The 18,470-nt window shown below is 40.6% G+C and overlaps 1 protein-coding gene across 3 annotated transcripts in view; it reads right to left on the reverse strand.

Moving 5' to 3' along the window:
- OCA2 (OCA2 melanosomal transmembrane protein) overlaps positions 1-18,470 on the reverse strand; it is a 492,350-nt gene that overhangs the window by 315,752 nt on the left and 158,128 nt on the right. For all 3 annotated transcript variants that reach the window (XM_027067861.2, XM_053223670.1, XM_053223671.1), the window contains exons 10-14: positions 9,085-9,156; positions 7,123-7,188; positions 4,670-4,726; positions 3,452-3,576; positions 132-270 (exon numbers count right to left, since the gene is read on the reverse strand). In XM_027067861.2, the coding sequence (XP_026923662.1) occupies positions 132-270; positions 3,452-3,576; positions 4,670-4,726; positions 7,123-7,188; positions 9,085-9,156 (459 nt within the window). The remainder of the gene's footprint in view (positions 1-131; positions 271-3,451; positions 3,577-4,669; positions 4,727-7,122; positions 7,189-9,084; positions 9,157-18,470) is intronic.

The following is an 18,470-nucleotide window of genomic DNA, read 5'->3' on the forward strand; positions in this document are numbered from 1 at the left end:
CACTTAATATGAAGAAGTGACATAGAAGAGCTTAATTTCTAATAAAGTCTTCCACATTGGGTAGAATGCCAAATGGGCAGGTAAGTTCGGACCTATATTTATTGAAAGCAACCCTATTACACTGTACATACCATCTTCCTCAACTCCTGGTTGGAAACAATAATGACGTTTGGTGGGTCCCCAATGGCAGTGGCAGCTCCTCCAATATTTGTGAAGATCACTTCTGCAATCAGGACTTGTCTTGGATCAAGGTTGAGCACCTCACACAATCTGTCACAAATGGAGGAAAATAAAAGTAGCCATGCTCTTCAATTGTACAATCTAAATATTTTTAATGCACTTGTTTGTATAAGGGAGGCACATCACACACACACACACACACACACACACACACACACACACACTCACACACACACCTATAAGAAGTGCAATGCTGGAGGATGAACAAAGACAATGTTTACAGAGCTACAGTTGACCCTCAGAATTGCATTTCTTTGAAATTCAACCAACCACCCACCTGTGGCTGGTTTCACATCAGTGTGAAAATGTACCCTCATCAACCCCCCACAGATCTGGAGGGAGCACAGTCCCTTGTGTGCAGGCCCTGACACTAGTCTGCTGGCCACCAGACCCTTCTGAGTCAGGGGTGGGGCAGAGCAGACAGCACCACAACTCAGTAGCTCACACCAAGCCTACCAATGTAATTCATTACCCACCTTCCCTTTCTCAGATGCTATCTTCTTGCCCCTCCCTTCTAAATACTATCCATAGACTTCTTCCTTAGAGAAGGAGCACACACTCTACAGCTGTGGTTCCCTATCTTGACTGCACATAAGATTTGTCTGGGAACCTTTGAAAGTCCTGCTGCCCGGCCCATGACAGACTAATCCCTGGGAGTGGGCCTGGGCAGCAGAAGTCTACAGGCTCCCAATGTGGATACAACGAGCCCAAAGTTGAAAAATGTTGGGATTCCTGGGTGGCTCAGTCAGTTAAGCCTCTGACTCTTGATTTTGGCTCAGGTCATGATCTCTCACAGTCACGAGATGGAGCCCTGCTCCACTGAGTGTGGAGCCCACTTGAGATTCTGTCCCTCTCTCTCCCTCTGCCCCTCCCTCACTTGTGTGCTCTCTCACACATGCTCTCTCTCTCAAAAAAATTAGAGAGAGAGAAAGAAAGAGAGAAAGGAAGGAAGGAAGGAAGGAAGGAAGGAAGGAAGGAAGGAAGGAAGGAAGGAAAGAAAGAAAGAAAGAAAGAAAGAAAGAAAGAAAGAAAGAAAGAAAGAAAGAAAGAAAGAAAGATGTTGCTCTAAAGAAGGTTTGGGAAACACATCATGTCCCACCACGCCTGCCAATCCATACTGTCTACTTCCATATAGAAACCGGGCCTTGGGTTACTAGGCTGCTGCACTCAAGGGTCCTTCCCTTCATCTCCCAGGTCAGAGAGAAACTAACAGTACATCTGAAGGGGATCAGCCTACAGAGCCATGTGGAAACTGAAGAGGGAATGGTGTCTGGGGATGAATGAATGAATGAATGAATCCAAGAATGAATCCAAAAACAGGATTAGACCCCAATCAGCAGCAGCAGTAGTGCTCAGCTGAGGAAGTTTCCAGGATCTGCCTCAAGCAAGAAAATAATTAGTGTACGTTAATCAACAATGGCAGAGCAAGCACAGAGATGGCATCCTATCTAAATGGACCAAGCTGTTTAACGGTGAAGACTATGCTCCTCCAGACAAAGGCAGAAGAACATGATTAAGCTTATAAAATCATGAAGAATATGGTAATACATATAGTGAATATGAATACACTAACACTTAAATCTTGAAAGCTGTAACTTTTAGACTAAGAATTGCTACTCACAGAAAATTACAAAGCTGGTTTCTGTAGTACTGAGGATATAAACAAATCCCAGCAAGGCTGAGAAAACCCTCATCTTTCTAGACTGTCTAGGAATGCCAGGAATATGGGTACCCCATGGAAGCCTGCTCTCATTGGAACTGTCATCAGAGAGCACAATGATATTCTGGGACCTGGTGCATAGGTGATAGTATGGATTTTAAACCAGTGACAGCAGCAGAGTCACCTTGGTTGAGGGGGGTGAAGGTGCCCTGCCTCTTGCTCTTGAGATATCCTAAAGGCAGAGTTTGGTGTCTGCCATTAGTAGTGCATGTTACAGTTTACAGCACCCTTGAGCCACATTTGTTCCAGCCTTCATTTGCCCTCAGGAGAACCCCACATACTAGGAAGTGCCACACACCCCTGCACAGGAAGGCTAAATCCCTGTCTGCATGTGGGGCATGACAATGCAGCCAAGCTTGCAGGAGCTTGGGCAAGAGACCAACTCTCAACAACCAACTCTCAACACTGCAGACTGCACTTGTGGGGATGCTGCCTGTTCTCTGCTCTTCTCCACCCTTATTTCTCCTCCCCTTATCCCCCACTCCAATTCGCTCCACCTCTGAGAGACACCATTCTTCAAATTCCAAAGGCATCACCTAGATTTACTCCTGAGCCTTGGAAGTAGCCCCCTTTTGGTCACACCAGCAAAGGGAACATGGGTACTAGATTAAGCAACCAGAACACACTTGAACTTGCTGTGTCTCATGCCTCATGTCTAAGAGGGTCTCCTATCTAACAGAATCCTTAAAACACTAGCTTAGGTTAGTCCTTTTGATGCTACCACCCAGATCAGTGGAGCTGAGGTGACTTGTCTGGCACCCTTCACTACCTACCTTGCTCCCATGAACACTCAGGGAGTATGTGTTTCCCTACGACCAAGTACCAGGACATGGTGGGTCCAAGCACAGAAGGGCCATGATATGCTGGGGAACCATCTTCAAAGTAAATAACATAAAGTCTAGATAAAAGTATAGTTCCATGGCCTTACAAGTGGCCTGCATAATGACCAGGCCTGAAGCTCAAGCTTCAAGAGATTCAAGACAAATGGCCTCTGATGTTCAATAAATATCTAATTAATGAAATGTCTAATTTAAAGAAACGAAATGGAATCAAATTGAATTTCTCTTTCCCAAAGCTACCCTGCAGAGCCTTGTCAGGCCAGGTCCCATAACCCTCCAAGCCTGAGGAGAGCAAGATGGCTGCTCCAACTTCCCCAGCACCTGGATACATATCTCTGACCATCTGGCAGGAGCTTCCACACTGCTCTGCTTCACCTGTGACCATCTCAATGGATAAGAACTCCTGGAACCCATCTGCCCCACACCCCTGGACAGCAAAGCCTACGTCTGGTGACTTCCATGTATATTTCTATGGCCGCCACTGCTCCTGCCATAGCCATGGCCACAAGGAAAAGCCATAGCCATAGCCATGAGCACTGAGCACCACAGTCCTGGAGGATGCACGAGCTGGACCAGGGCATACCAGCAAAGGGAACATGGGGACTAGATTGAGCAACCAGAACACACCACCATACAGGGCCACTCTACATACCTTATCGTCACAGGAGTAAAAAGCAGCAATGTGGTGACATTGTCTAGGAAGGCAGACAGGACAGCGGCAATGAGACACAACATGATGATCATGGCCCACACTCTTCCCCTAGAGAGCTGGTATGTCTGAAATGTACACACACAGAAAGGAACAAGCCAGGATCAGTGGGGTTGAAGAATAGATGTGACTTTTCATTACAGATTATAAGAGCCAGTGATCCAAATAGCCACTACATGGTGGGTTAAAACTTAGACCAATGAGTTCCTAAATTTGCTAAGATGAGGAAGTGATGACCTGTACCTGGACATTCTGAATCCACCATGATTTACCCTCCTTCCCTCTGATTCTCCTTCTTCACAGTGCCCTTTGATGGTTCACTGGTCACAAGGTGATTGCCCTCTATCCCTTTAACATTATCCAGTATCTTACAATCTCCTTTTGGTTAGACAGCCTGGGCTATGACCCTCAAGCCTGCTGATTGTTGGTTATCTAAGGGACTTAGATCTTAAAGATTTTCAGTACCAAGACATTGAGAGGAAGAGACCAGATATTTGAAGATGCAAGATGGCACACAAAGACGGCAAAAATTCTGTCATTCAGAGAATGACAAAGCAAAGGGCTTTGATGAGTAAATAGTCTTTTAGAAGAACTTTCCAGTTCAAAAAAGAAAATCAAGCACAACACTAGCCTTTGCATTAGCAAAATATGGTAATATCTCCTCTCACCAACCCTGAGTCATAGCACCAGTGCAGAGTCTGGCCGTCAGAACTTGCTGGCGGATTTCCCAGGATTTCAGTTATAAAAGTGAATGTTTATATGTTCAATAATTAGAAAGTCATCACTGAAATTATTTCAACACAAAGTAAAGTAATCAGAAGCTGATGACTTGAAATATTTAGATGCTCTAAAATGCAAAACAATTTTTGATATGAAGCTCTCAACTTGCCAATTTAACTAATGCTACACAAACATTCAACCCAAATACTCTTTTCCTTGATCTCCTTCAGTTTATTGAGAAGATCAAAGTGTTTCTCAGAGCCACCTAACTTAGGACAGCAATTGTACCCAGCCTTACACCCATAATTTTGTAAAGGAAGATGGAATTTTAAAATATTTGCTTTAAGTGGTAGCTTTATTGACTGAATATGTAATGGTAAATAACAGTGAATTAATACATAAATATTAATACATAAATATTAAATCCCACATCAAACTTACCTTTACAGCACAATAATCAAAAAATCCAGTTTCTGAAAATATGGCTACTAAGATCATCTGTGGGGCAAACAGAAAAAGGAGACAAGAGGAATCTTTTAGAAGTGTAACATCCTGAAAGGACATCAGAGTGATCAGTTACAAGGCCTCTGCATGAAAGCTACCACTTCATCAAGCTTCATGCTTTTTTGCTGAGTGTAGTCCACTTAGTAACTTCTTGAATAGAGCCTCTTGCTATAAGGCTTGCACCTCTATTTTTGTCCAGGTAAATTATCATTCCACCTAATCTTCACAAAAGTCATCAGGTGTTACCATTACTCTCTGTTTTATAGATGAGGAAACCACAGGGCAGAGATGGGAGATGACTTGCTCACAGACACAAAGCTAGAAGCAGGAAGGGAAATGAGCCGGAATGTGGCCTTCTGCACCTAAATGTCCACACAAGCAACAATTAAATATTTTAAGATTTTTAAACTGAGTTAAATTTTGTTTCCTAAAATAATGGGACAGATTTTCATCACCAATTTGACCAAGAGACACAAATAAGATCAGTTACATTGAAATGATTATTCTCTGGGTTCACAGAACCCAGAGAAGATTCTGGAAGATTCTTTATTCCACCTCCTATGATGGCAATATACCATTTGTTGAATTTAGAGAGAAAAGCTACAGGTTCAAGTACTAATCCTTCCATTTAGAAGTAGTTTAACCTTATGCAAAAAAATTATTCAATCCTCTGTACTTTAGTTTCCTCACTTCACCTCTGAATGTTTTATTCCTTGTTAAGGCTGTTGTGAAAATTCAATAGAATTATGTAAATTAAAGTACTTAGAAAACAGTAGGCCCAATATTATCTTTCAAATATTCAGCACAAAACAAAAATTTCCAAAAGTCAGTTTAGACTCAATACAAATATCTACCTTGTCTATAATGACCATCGATGTTCATCCTAATCCAAATGGCCACCTGTTACTGTCTGTAGAATGTGGTGTTTCACTCACCAATAGAAGCTTCACATGAACTGAATGGGTAGGTCCTATGTGGTCTTCCATCATTGTGGGGAAGCTGATCCACACATTTGCTGCCAAAACTACCCAAAAGAGACTTAAATTCAGGGACCAGGGTTAAGTGGCCCCATGGGGTGGCTAACTGCCATGAAATAAAAAGGAAAAGGCAGGAGCCTGGATACATAAACTATCTTTGCACCTCCAAAGTTCCAGAATCATAGGAGCTTGATGAATGGTTTCAACTGAGAAAAAAAAATTAAACCATGTGTTATGGGCTCAATTGTGCCACTTTCCTCCACAAATTCCTATGTTGAAATCCTAACCCCAGTACCTCAGGATAAGTTAAAGTGAGGCCCTAATCTAATATGACTGGTATCCTTATAAGAAGAGGAGATAAGCACACAGACACACACAGAGGGAAGATCATGTGAAGATACAGGGAGAAGATGATCATCCACAAGTCAAGCAGAGAGGCCCCAAAAGGAACAAGCACTGCTGACTTGGTCTCAGAAATCTGGCCTGCAGAAGTATGAGAAAATAAATTTCTGTTGTTGAAGGCACCAGTCTGTAGTACTTTATTATGGCAGAGCCAGCAAACTAATATATCATTCATTTAAGTTTTTTTTAACCTCTTTTATGAGACATCTGGTATGTCTTCCTTCTTCCTTCCAAATGCCCAGACTCTACTACATACTTTTCAAGACCAACAAGAATATGAATTTCTATATAAAGGCTAAGTTCAGAGCACTGACCTGTCTCCTTACACTGCACTCAGAGAGGAAGCAGCTAGTTTGGGTCACATTGAAGCCTAGAGTAGCATGGCCCTCTCTTATGACTACCAGAGGGGATAAAATATTAGCCAGGAAAATTAAGATACATAATAATCTGCTTTACACAGAGTGGATCTTTTGTCCAGAAAGGGGAAACCCTCCTTCAGACCACTTAGCCATTGTAGGGTCTATTCAAGAACATGTGAGGCATTCCTACTGATATTCAGGATCTTATCAAATGTCACTTATTCTAGTTAAATTGGTTTATGACACACAAACTATTACTTAGGTTCAATTTCTTTCATTTTCCATGTATTTAATTACAGGTGTTTTTCCAATCACCAAAACTTATATGGTTCACTTATTTGGGATAATCCATTGTATATTTTAAGGGAAGCAACTCAAAAATGTTACTAAGTTATCTAAACGACAATATTATTTAACTATCAGACAGGACTAAGACTGCAATTCTCCAGCTAACTAACCAGAGCACCAATCATTTCATTCCTCCACAGGAGAAATTGGCTAGGCCTGCGCTAACACTTCTTAATCAAGCCCTAATTGTCAAGCAGTACAATGTCTTTAATATAATGAAGTATTATCAGCAGTGGCAGCAAAAGAGAAGGCCCCAGATTACAGCAGGCTTGGAGCCCTGTCCTACTGAGAGGATTGTAATTACCATGCCAAATAGCAGGGCCAAGGTCTCAAAATCAATCCACTCCACCACATGGGTCAGGCTGGGTCTCTGCAATCAAAGTACAAATTTCCCAATTAGTTTGAGGCATCATCCTTCTGGTGATAGCTGTAAAAAATGTGCCACTCTTTATAGCAAGCCCACTCATTTGACCACAGTCAAAAATCATACTATCCACTTGCTTTTAAAATTAGAGTATAACATCAATGAAAACGACTCGTGACCCAAGACATTATAATGTCAAGCTTATACATTTAGTAACAAGAAAAGCAAATTTCCTAAACCCTGTCCCTGGCAACTCCAACTCCAGAACTGCAGCCTGAAATGCAGGACTGACCCTTGAGATCAGTGAAGTTCCCAATGCCTTCCTTGGTATTGGAGCATGAGGCCAGGATGGCAATAACTGAAAGATACACTTGTCCTACTCACCAGTTGTTCATCCACTCTCACTTCATCTTCTAACAACCCTGCAGAGTAGGGAAGGCTGGGGTCATGGGGAATTGGGAGCACAGAGTATGAAGTGAGGGCACTTTGAGAGTCTCGTTGTTGGGAAAGGACTGCATGGTGGCCCAAGGAGCTACCCGCAGCACAAGATGTGTGCCGCATTAATGTTTTCTAAAACAAAATAGCTACTACTATATTACTCCTTAACAGTTAATAAAAATAACAGTGGTTTATGTATAAGTTTTAGCATTCTGGGACATTTTACCCTTAGGGTTAGTATTTTTTTATACCAACTCTAGCCAAAATGAATGAATGAATGAGTGAATGAATGAATGAATAACAACATAGCCCCACATAGTTTTTTAAACCAGTTATTATTCTTTGGCTAACTAAATGGCCTTTAGTAGTACTTTGAAGAAAAAATCCTTTAAATTCTATAGATTTATTTTTTTCTTTTCAAATTTCTATTTAAATTCGAGTTAGTTAACATACAGTGTAGCATTAGTTTCAGGAGCAGAACCCAGTGACTCATCACTTACATACAACCCTCAGTGCCCATCCCAAAAGGTGCCCTCCTTAATGCCCATCGCTCAACTACCCCCACCTACCTGGTTCCATCAACTCTCAGTTTATTCTCTATTGTTAAGAGTCTCTAATGGTTTGTCCCCCCCCTTTTTTTCCACTTCCCCCATATGTTCATCTGTTTTGTTTCTTAAATTCCACATATGAATGAAATTATATGGCATTTGTCTTTATCTGACATTTATTTTGCTGTTGCTGGGAATGCAAACTGGTGCAGCCACTCTGTAAAACAGTATGGAGGTTCCTCAAAAAGTTAAAAATAGAACTAACTACCCTATAACCCAGCAATTGCACTACTAGGTATTTACCCAAAGGATACAAAAATATGGAGTTGTTTTCAAATCCAGCTCTGTGTGCTGCCACCTTCTTCAGTTCCAGCACTGTTCCTTCAACAATGGCAGGCCTCTATCTCCAGTGGACACTTGGGCTCTCTTGCTTTTGCTTCTCTACATTCACTCCTATGTTCCTGCCAGACAGGCCACATGCAGACCCTGATGTGGTGCCATCACCCCCAAATATGCATCTCCAGGGACCTCCTGATGTCTGCAAGACAGAACTCCAACCTCACCATTTCTCACCTCTCTGCTCCAGGCAGGATGGCCCCCTCTAGTTCCCAAGGGCTGACAGCACCCAGAGCCAAATCTAACCACTCAGCTACACAGCCCTGAGCAACTGCATAGCGATGAGCCTTTCCTCAGCTAAAATGCAAAATAAGAAATGTGTGTGAAAGTCAAATGAAAAACAGTCATCAATGTTGATAAGGTTTGTTGGTTCATGCCTCCAGCATGGTTCCTGAGGGAGAAATGTGGAAATAGCATATAAAAGAATGAAAATCACTAGCTAATGCCTAATTGTTGGACTATCTTTGAATCTTATATTCTATACAGTGGTAAGCCATTGACTCAAAATGTTACAACTTACGTCTCCAATCACAGCCAGCGCTGCTAATGCTGCAAGGGAACCCAACATGGCTGCCAGTGTTCTGTGAACAATCTGTAAAGGGACATAGGAAATTATTGCATTCCAGTCCACAGGGTTTTAAAATGTACAAAAAGCCTATATTGCTATTAGCATCCATCAATTTATTTCTATATGCCATTTTATACCATATCTATTAAAAATACATATAAATCATGGGTCCTTTTATTTCAGAATCTGGAAACCCCAAATACACACACAAACACCACCAGTCTGCCTTCTAATGAAAGCTAATTTCATTTCCTGAATAATTAGATGACCCAGGAATAGAAGCAGAAGGCTAACGTATATTCTATAAGGAAGCCTGCAGTAAATTGTCATTAATTATTGACCATATAATCCTGAGGAAAGTAGACCATGAGTTCTACAACATATATCAATTCTTCCCAATTAATGACACTGTTATTAAACCAAAGGTACATAGCCAAATGCTTAATCTAATTGAGATTTCAGTGTTACCACTGAATCATGAAAGCATGTTTTCTATTTAATTATAATTCAAATGGACATGGAATTTCTGAGACAAAATATCTTCATAGAAAGGCAAGGATGCAGAGAAATTGGAACCCTCAAACACTGATGGTCGGAGGGGTGCCTGGGTGGCACAGTCAGTTAAGCATCCAACTTCAGCTCGGGTCATGATCTTGCAGTCTGTGGGTTCGAGCCCCACGTCCAGCTCCGTACTGACAGCTCAGATCCTGGAGCCTGCTTTAGATTCTGTCTTCCTCTCTCTCTGCCCCTTCCCCGCTCATGTTCTGTCTCCCTCTCTCTCAAAAATAAACAAGCAATAAAAAATATAAAATAAAATATTGCTGGTGGGAATATAAAATGGTGCAGCCCTCATGAAAAAGTTTGGAAGTTTCTTAAAAAGTTAAATAATAAATTACCATATGACCAGAAATTCTTTCTTAGGAATCTACCTAAGAGAAATGAAAATATATGTCCTATTAAATTAATTAAATGAGGCCATTAAATACAGAAGTAGTTCTAATGCCTTAGCAGCCTACATAAGCAAACCAAAATCTAAACCTATAATAAATGCCTAAAGACTAAAAGATCAAAATCTATAGGGCATCTGGTGGCTCATTTGATTAGCATCTGACTCTTGATTTCTGCTCAGATCATGATCTCACAGTTTATGAGATTGAGCCCTGTGTTGCTGGACTCTGCCATGTCAGCACAGAGCCTGCTTGGAATTCTCTCTCTCTTTCTCTGCCCCACCCCACCCCATGCCTCTCTCTCTCTAAGTAAATAAACATTGAAAAAAAAAAGAAATCAAAATCTAAGAACAACTGATCATAAACAGCTAACTAGGCTTCCCAAATAAGGCAGATACTTCAGCTATAGCCAATCAAATCATTTTTTTACTTTGCTTTCCCCCTTTTCTCTGTAAAAGTCTTTCCCATAGCTCCTGTTGATAGAGCACTTCAAACCACTTCCAGTTTGGCACTGCCCAATTCTAACTGATTTTTGGTCAAATAAACTCTTAAAAATGTACTATACCTCAGTTTATCTTTTTAACGCTTCACATAAAGCATAAATGTTCATAGCAACATTATTCAAAATAGGCAAAAAACTGGAAACATTACAAATGTCTATCCATGATGAGTGGATAAACAAAATGTAGTATATGCTACAACATGGAGCTAATGATACGTGCTATATTATGAATGAACCCAAAATGCATTATGCAAAGTGAAAAAGTGAAACACAAAAGACTACATTGTGTCATTCCATTTATATGAACTGTCCAGAAAAGGTTAATTTAGAGATACAGAAAGATCAGGGTTGCCTGTGACTGGAGGTAACAATAAGGACTGACTCCAAATGGGATCTTTATGGGATAAATTAATATTCTAAAATTGTATCATGCTTTTTCCATTTTTGTGTGTCTTCTTCAGTTTCTTTCATAAGCTTTCTAGGTTTTCAGCGTATAGATTTTTCACTTCTCCTGGATACGAAGAAAAAATATTGCTAAAATGTTGATACTACCCAAAGCAATCTACATATTCAATGCAATCCCTATCAAAATAACACCAGCATTCTTCACAGACTAGAACAAATAATCCTAAAATTTGTATGGAACCAGAAAAGACCCCAAATAACCAAAGCAATCTTGAAAAAGAAAATCAAAGCAGGAGGCATCACAATCCCAGAATTCAAGCTACACTACAAAGCTCTAATCATCAAGACAGTATGGTACTGGCACAAGAACAGACACTCAGATCAATGGAACAGAATAGAGAACCCAGAAAGGGACCCACAAATGTATGGCCAACTGATCTTTGACAAAGCAGGAAAGAATATCCAATGGAATAAAGACAGTCTTTTCAGCAAGTGGTGCTGGGAAAACTGGACAGTGACATGCAGAAGAATGAACCTGGACCAGTTTCTTATACCATGGAAAATGGATGAAAGATCTCAGTGTAAGACAGGAAGCCATCAAAACCCTTGAGGAGAAAGCAGGCAAAAACCTCTTTGATCTTGGCCGCAACAACTTCTTACTCAACACGTCTCTGGAGGCAAGGGAAACAAAAGCAAAAATGAACTACTGGGACCTCATCAAAATTAAAAGCTTCTGCACAGCAAAGGAAACAATCAGCAAAATGAAAAAGCAACCAAGGGAATGGGAAAAGATATTTGCAAACGACATATCAGATAAAGGGTTAGTATCCAAAATCTATAAACAACTTATCAAATTCAACACCCAAAAAAACAAAGAACCCTGTGAAGAAATGGGCAAAAGACATGAATAGACACTTCTCCAAAGAAGACATCCAGATGGCCAACCGACACATGAAAAAATGCTCAACACCACTTCTCATCAGGGAAATACAAATCAAAACCACAATGAGATACCACCTGACACCTGTCAGAATGGCTAACATTAACAACTCAGGCAACAACAGATGTTGGCAAGGATGCAGAGAAAGAGGATATCTTTTGCATTGCTGGTGGGAATGCAAGCTGGTGCAGCCACTCTGGAAACAGTACAGAGGTTCCTCAAAAAATGAAAAATAGAGCTACACTACGACCCAGCAATTGCACTACTAGGCATTTATCCAAGGGATACAGGTATGCTGTTTTGAAGGGACACATGCACCCCCGTGTTTATAGCAGCACTCTCAACAATAGCCAAAGTATGGAAAGAGGCCAAATGTCCATCGATGGATGACTGGATAAAGAAAATGTGGTATATGTATACAACTGAGTATTACTCAGCAATCAGAATGAAATCTTGCCATTTGCAACTACGTGGATGGAACTGGAGGCTATTATGCTAAGTGAAATTAGTCAGAGAAAGACAAAAATCATATGACTTCACTCATATGAGGACTTTAAGAGACAAAAGAGATGAAAATAAGGGAAGGGAAATAAAAATAATATAAAAACAGGGAGTGGGACAAAACAGAAGAGACTCATAAATATGGACAAAAAACAGGGTTACTGGAGGGGTTGTGGGAAGAGGGATGGGCTAAATGGGGAAGGGGCACTAAGGAATCTACTCCTGAAATCACTGTTGCACTATATGCTAACTAATTTGGATGTAAATTTTAAAAATAAAAAATTAAATTAAAAAAATAAAATTGTACCATGCTAATGGTTGCTGCTATGGTCTAAATGCTTGTGTCCTCCCAAAATTCATATACCTGAAGTGATAGTATTAGAGGGTGGGCTTTTGGGAGGTCATGAGGTCACGAGGGTGGAATCCTCAGAATGGGATTAGTGCCTTTATAAAAGAGGATACAGAGAGATCTCTTGACCCTTCCATCACATGATGATACAATGAGAAGTCTGAAACCTAAAAGAGGGCCCTCATCTGATCAGGCTGGCACTTGCACTTCCAGCCTCCAAATCTGTGAAATAAATGCCTATCATTTATAAGCCACCCAGTTTGTTGCATTTTGTTATAGCAGCCCTAAGAAACTGAGAAGTGAGGATGCTGCTATAATACCTAAAAATATGGAAGCAGCTTTGGAACTAGGTAATGGGTGGAGAGTGAAAGACTCTGAAGAGGCACACTAGGAAAAGCCTTAATTGCTGTGAATAGACCATTAAAAACAATTCTGGCAAGGGCTCAGAAGTAGGAGAGTCATCTGAAGAGAAGTCTCAGTCTTCAGAGAGAATACCTAAGTAGTTGAGAATAAAATGTTGGTGGAACTATTGATGGTAAAGGCCATTCTGAGAAAGTCTCAGACAGAATGAGGAACATGTTATTGGAAAATGAAGAAAAGGAAATTCTTGTTATAAACTGGCCAAGGACTTAGTTGAATTGTGTTTGTATCCTAGTTGTGAGAGGTAGAACCTGTAAGGGATGAAATTGGCTAACTGGTTGATGAGTCTTCTAAGCAAAGGGTTGCAGGAGCAGCTTTGAGTAAAATGAGAGAAGTGAGAAGTGACTTAAAGATGGAACAGTTAATTAAAAAGGAAGCCAAACTTTAAAATGTGGGATTCTCAGCCTATCCAAACTAAAAGAAATGAGAAAGCTTCAAGAGAATACACAAAGCATATGGCCAAATTTCATAAAGACATCAGTTTGGATCTGACATCACAATGGGAAGCTAGGAGTTATTCATCAAGACAGTGGGGAGATTAGTCAGCCATCTAAACAAAAGCCAAAACCTACTGTCCAACACAGTAGAAGAATAGCCCAGAAGACATTTCAGAGATCATCAGGGCTGCCCCTCCCATTCTAGGCCCAGAGTGCAAGAGCCTGCATGACAGAAATATTTCAAAGGGCAGGCCAGTGCTACTTGACACCACTTTGCAATGTGGGCTCCAGTGCACCTGGTATGCCCAGCAAAGCACAGTAGGTATGAATATCTTCACCCTGATTTTGAAGGATAGATCACCTGGAACCTCAGGCTTTGGACCCAGTCATGGGACATGGCAGGCCCTTCTTCCCTCAGCACAGATGGATACTCAGGGCCCAGGACATGGCAGAGAGCCCCTCTGCCCACCCACCAGGGACTCTTGAAGTAAAAACCACCCCATCCCCTCACATGACCCCTTGAGGAGGCCAGTGCCTCCAAAATGTGAGCAAGCGTTTCCTATTCATGTAACAGTCAAGGCACAATGTCAAGGCAGTGACAGACAACTGTGCTCAGGGAATGGCCAGGAAACTAAAGCCAGCAGTGCCCCTCACAGAGTTCATAATCCACCTGTGGGGGAACGAAACAAAGCCATGGGTCTGTACCTCAGAACAAGTTGGAGGGAGAAAAAAGGGCAGGCAGATGTTTCTCCCACAGAGTCCTGAAGGGGCTTTAGGGCTAGAAACAATGAGACTTCCCAGCACACCTAGGAGAATGGCTAAAATAAAAAGTAGGAACAACACCAAATACTAGTGAAGATGCAGAGACTGGCTCATTCACACATTGCTGGTGGGAATGTAAAATGGTCCAAAAACCTAAACGTGCAACTACCCTACTACCCACCAATTCCATCCTGGGCATTTTATTCCAGAGAAATGAGAACCTGTGTTCACACAAAATCAGTACATGAATAATCATCACAGCTTTATTTGTAACTGCCCCAAACTGGAAATAACCCAGATGTCCTTAAAGAGTTGAGTGGTTAAACAAACCATGGAACATCTACATTATGGAATCCTACTCAGCAATGAAAAGGTATAAACCACTGATACATGCAACAACCTGGATGAACCTCCAACAGAATTACACTGAGTACCCATTCTAAAATGTCACTCAATGTATGACTCAATTTGGACATTCTTAAAATGATAAAATTATAGAAATGGTGGGAAGATTAGTAATTGTCAGTAAGAAGGGGGTTATAAGAAATGGAAGGAATTGGGTGTGGGTACAAAAGGAAAACATAAGGCATCCTTGTGGGGATGGAAATGTTCTGTATCCTCAATGTGGCAATGTTAATGTCCTGGTTGTGATATTCTACTACAGTTTTGTAAAGAGGAGCCAAATATGTCAGACCCAAAATATGCCATTTTGGCATATTGATTATTTTGAATCAAAGTTACTTAATAAACAGCTGTTGCAAGAAAGATACTCTGAACCTTTTGTTGATCCCCTTAAAAGAAAAAATAAATCTCATATATGAAAGGTACTTTTCCTGTATTAGGATAGAAGCCATCCTCATCAGGAATTTAGGGCTGAAAAGGCTATATAAACAAGACTTGTTACTTCACTAATTTACTATCCAAGTAGTAGACAAATCCCTTTGTCTTGTCAATTCTTCACAAAATTATTATTTTCTTGTCTAAAAGGTATAAAAGCTGCCTTCTTTGGCCATATCTTTGAGTCTCATGTTTTTATGGGGCTCCTACATGTACAAAATTAGTTTGTTTTCTCCTATTAATCTATCTTCTGTCAACTTAATTATCAAACCAACTGACACAATGACATAGTGATATAATGACTAATTAAAAAAATATCTTTTGTCACTCAGATGACCAACATTTATTTCCCAGCTATATCTAGTCTTCATCTACAGTTCTTAAAAACATTTCAGACCTATGAAAGTCAAATGGATTAAGGAGTGCACTTATGTTGATGAGCACCAGGTGTTCAATGGATGAGCTGAATCACTAAATTGTACACCTGAAACTAATATTACACTGTATGTTAAGTAACCAGAATTTAAATAAAAACTTAAAATAAAAAAGGAGTGCATTTGTTGTGATGAGCACCAGGTGTTGTATGGAAGTGTTGAATCACTATATTGTACACCTGAAAATAATATTACTCTGTATGTTAACTAACTGGAATTTAAACAAAAAATTTAAATGGGAAGGAAGGAAAAAGGAAGGAAGGAAGGAAGGAAGGAAGGAAGGAAGGAAGGAAGGAAGGAAGGAAGGAAGGAAGGGAGGGAGGGAGGGAGGGAGGGAGGGAGGGAGGAAGGGAGGAATGAAATGGGTGTCGTGTCATTAATGAAGTTGACTTTTGGACCCCATCCAAGGGCAGTGGCTGGTTGCCAGGAGGACAAACCATGTGATTAGAGAATTAAAACTGTTAGCCCCACTCCCCAAGCTCTAGAGAGGGGCTGAATCGGCCAATGGCCAATGACTTATTTAATCATGACTATGTAATGAAGCCTCAATAAAAACACAAAATGATAGCTTTTTGGTCCTTGTTTTCAGAGATCTTCCATGCTTGGGGAACCAAAACACTTCCACATGCCACCAAGCTGGGCCCCATGCTCCATAAGAACAGAAACTCTTTTGTTGGGTACCTTGCCCAATGTATCTCTTCACATTCTTTAATAAGCTAATAAAAATAAGTGTTTTGCTGAATTCTGTGAGCCACTCTAGCAAGTTAATCAAACCTAAGGAGGAGGTTTTTGGAATCTCTAATTTGTTGCAAGTTGGTCAGAAGCCAGGGGCTTATGACTGGTTTCTGAAGTTGGGGTTGGGCATGGAACACTTAACCTGTGGAATCTGATGTGCTAGCACTGAGTAGATACTGTCATAAATTGAGTTAAGTTCTCAGACACCCTGCTGGTATCTGAGAATTGCCTGATGCTAGGGGGAGACCATTTTGGAATTGGCTCTGGGAAACTTTAGGGTTCCCAGACCAGACAAAGCACATAGGTGGGAAGAAGGGAAATTTTTCCCACCCCCACAATTTGCAAAACATTACCCTTGAGAGAAAGTGGATAAAGAGTGCAGGAAATCACTGTATTTCTTTGTTTCAACTATATGTGAATATGTAGTTATGTCAAAATTAAAACTTTAATTTAAAAAAGTCATTGCTTCTCTCCTCCAAGTCATTGCAAAATTTAAATCGAGGATAGAACTTAGGATCCTATTCAGCATAGCACTTACAGTAAAAAAATAAAGAAAGAAAGAATAAGAATATTTGGGGTCAAATCTGATGACCCCAAAGACCCTTCTCATTCCAGAATTCCATGGCAATATCTTCCTAAATCTGGAACGTTGAAATTAATGCCATCAAAATATAAGGAGCATTCACACGATGCTCATTTTAATTGAAAAATAGCACAGCAACAACAGTGCATTCACTGGTCACTGCTCCTGGCATTGAGGACTCAGTAAATACATAGACTGGTATGCCCAGTCCCTGTAAACAAGAAATGAGTATTTAGTAAACAGAGTGATTGAGGTCCTGGGACAGAGAGGCCTGAAGGTATGACACAGTCAGGACACAAGACACCCAGAGAAAGAGGAAGATTCAGGCCTGAATAGGCATCCAGGGCCAAAAGGCAACCCCTTTTGCAGTGTCAGAGGCAGAAAGAAAGGAGAGGATGTGCCAGCAGTCAGGGCCAGGCAATTGGGTCATGCTCAGGAGGGGTCTGGGTTTAATCTCATCATTTTTCATTTAAAACAAACTACTTGCCCAAAAAATGTACAACTTTTTTTTTTTTTTGCTTTGTATGTGTGTGTATGAGAAAGAGTAAAGAACAGCAAGAACGAATTAAAGGAAAATGTTGCAGATCAACAAACTTCAAAACAGCATGGAGCCTTAAGTAAGTTCTAAGCAGCCTATTTGGGTGTATGTTAATTTCCCTGACTCTTGTTTAATATAATGAGGCAGGTTGCCAAGATGCAAAGTTCTTTTCCTTCTCACTACCATTCCAAGGCAGGTTTCATTTGTCTTGTTTTTTTTCTAGTTTTGGGAAAAGCAATACATAGAACATTTTTCTAATTGGTCAAAATGGTTTTTAATGCACTTGACTTTAAAATCACTGAAATCTTCATGAAAGATAATAAATTAAAGCACTGTACATAATTTCATGAAGTCTGCACCTAAATGCATTCTGCTCAGAGATTGCAAATCACTTAGAAACAGCTCTCACAAGCAAGAATATATCTCTATATTTTGTCTGTTATGTGTGATATACTAAAGAAATCTAAAATTAAGCTCAAAATCCACATTGAAATGCAAGTTTTCTCAACAGTGCTCACAGAGATCACTTTTATGTGATGCAATGCCTTTTTTTTTTAATTTTTTTTCAACGTTTATTTATTTTTGGGACAGAGAGAGACAGAGCATGAATGGGGGAGGGGCAGAGAGAGAGGGAGACACAGAATCGGAAACAGGCTCCAGGCTCTGAGCCATCAGCCCAGAGCCTGACGCGGGGCTCGAACTCCCGGACCGTGAGATCGTGACCTGGCTGAAGTCGGACGCTTAACCGACTGCACCACCCAGGCGCCCCGATGCAATGCCTTTTTAACTATTATTTTTACAAATAATACAGGCAAAGTTGTTTCAAAATGTTTATAAACTATTCTGGGCAATGTAGGTTCCAACCACCTTGACAGGTGTCATGCCAATCACAGAACCTCTGTTAATGTGGGTAACCGCTTTCAATGTCTTATGAAGTAGATTGCATGG

Source organism: Acinonyx jubatus, chromosome B3 (assembly GCF_027475565.1).
Source record: "Acinonyx jubatus isolate Ajub_Pintada_27869175 chromosome B3, VMU_Ajub_asm_v1.0, whole genome shotgun sequence".
Classification (NCBI taxonomy): domain Eukaryota; kingdom Metazoa; phylum Chordata; class Mammalia; order Carnivora; family Felidae; genus Acinonyx; species Acinonyx jubatus.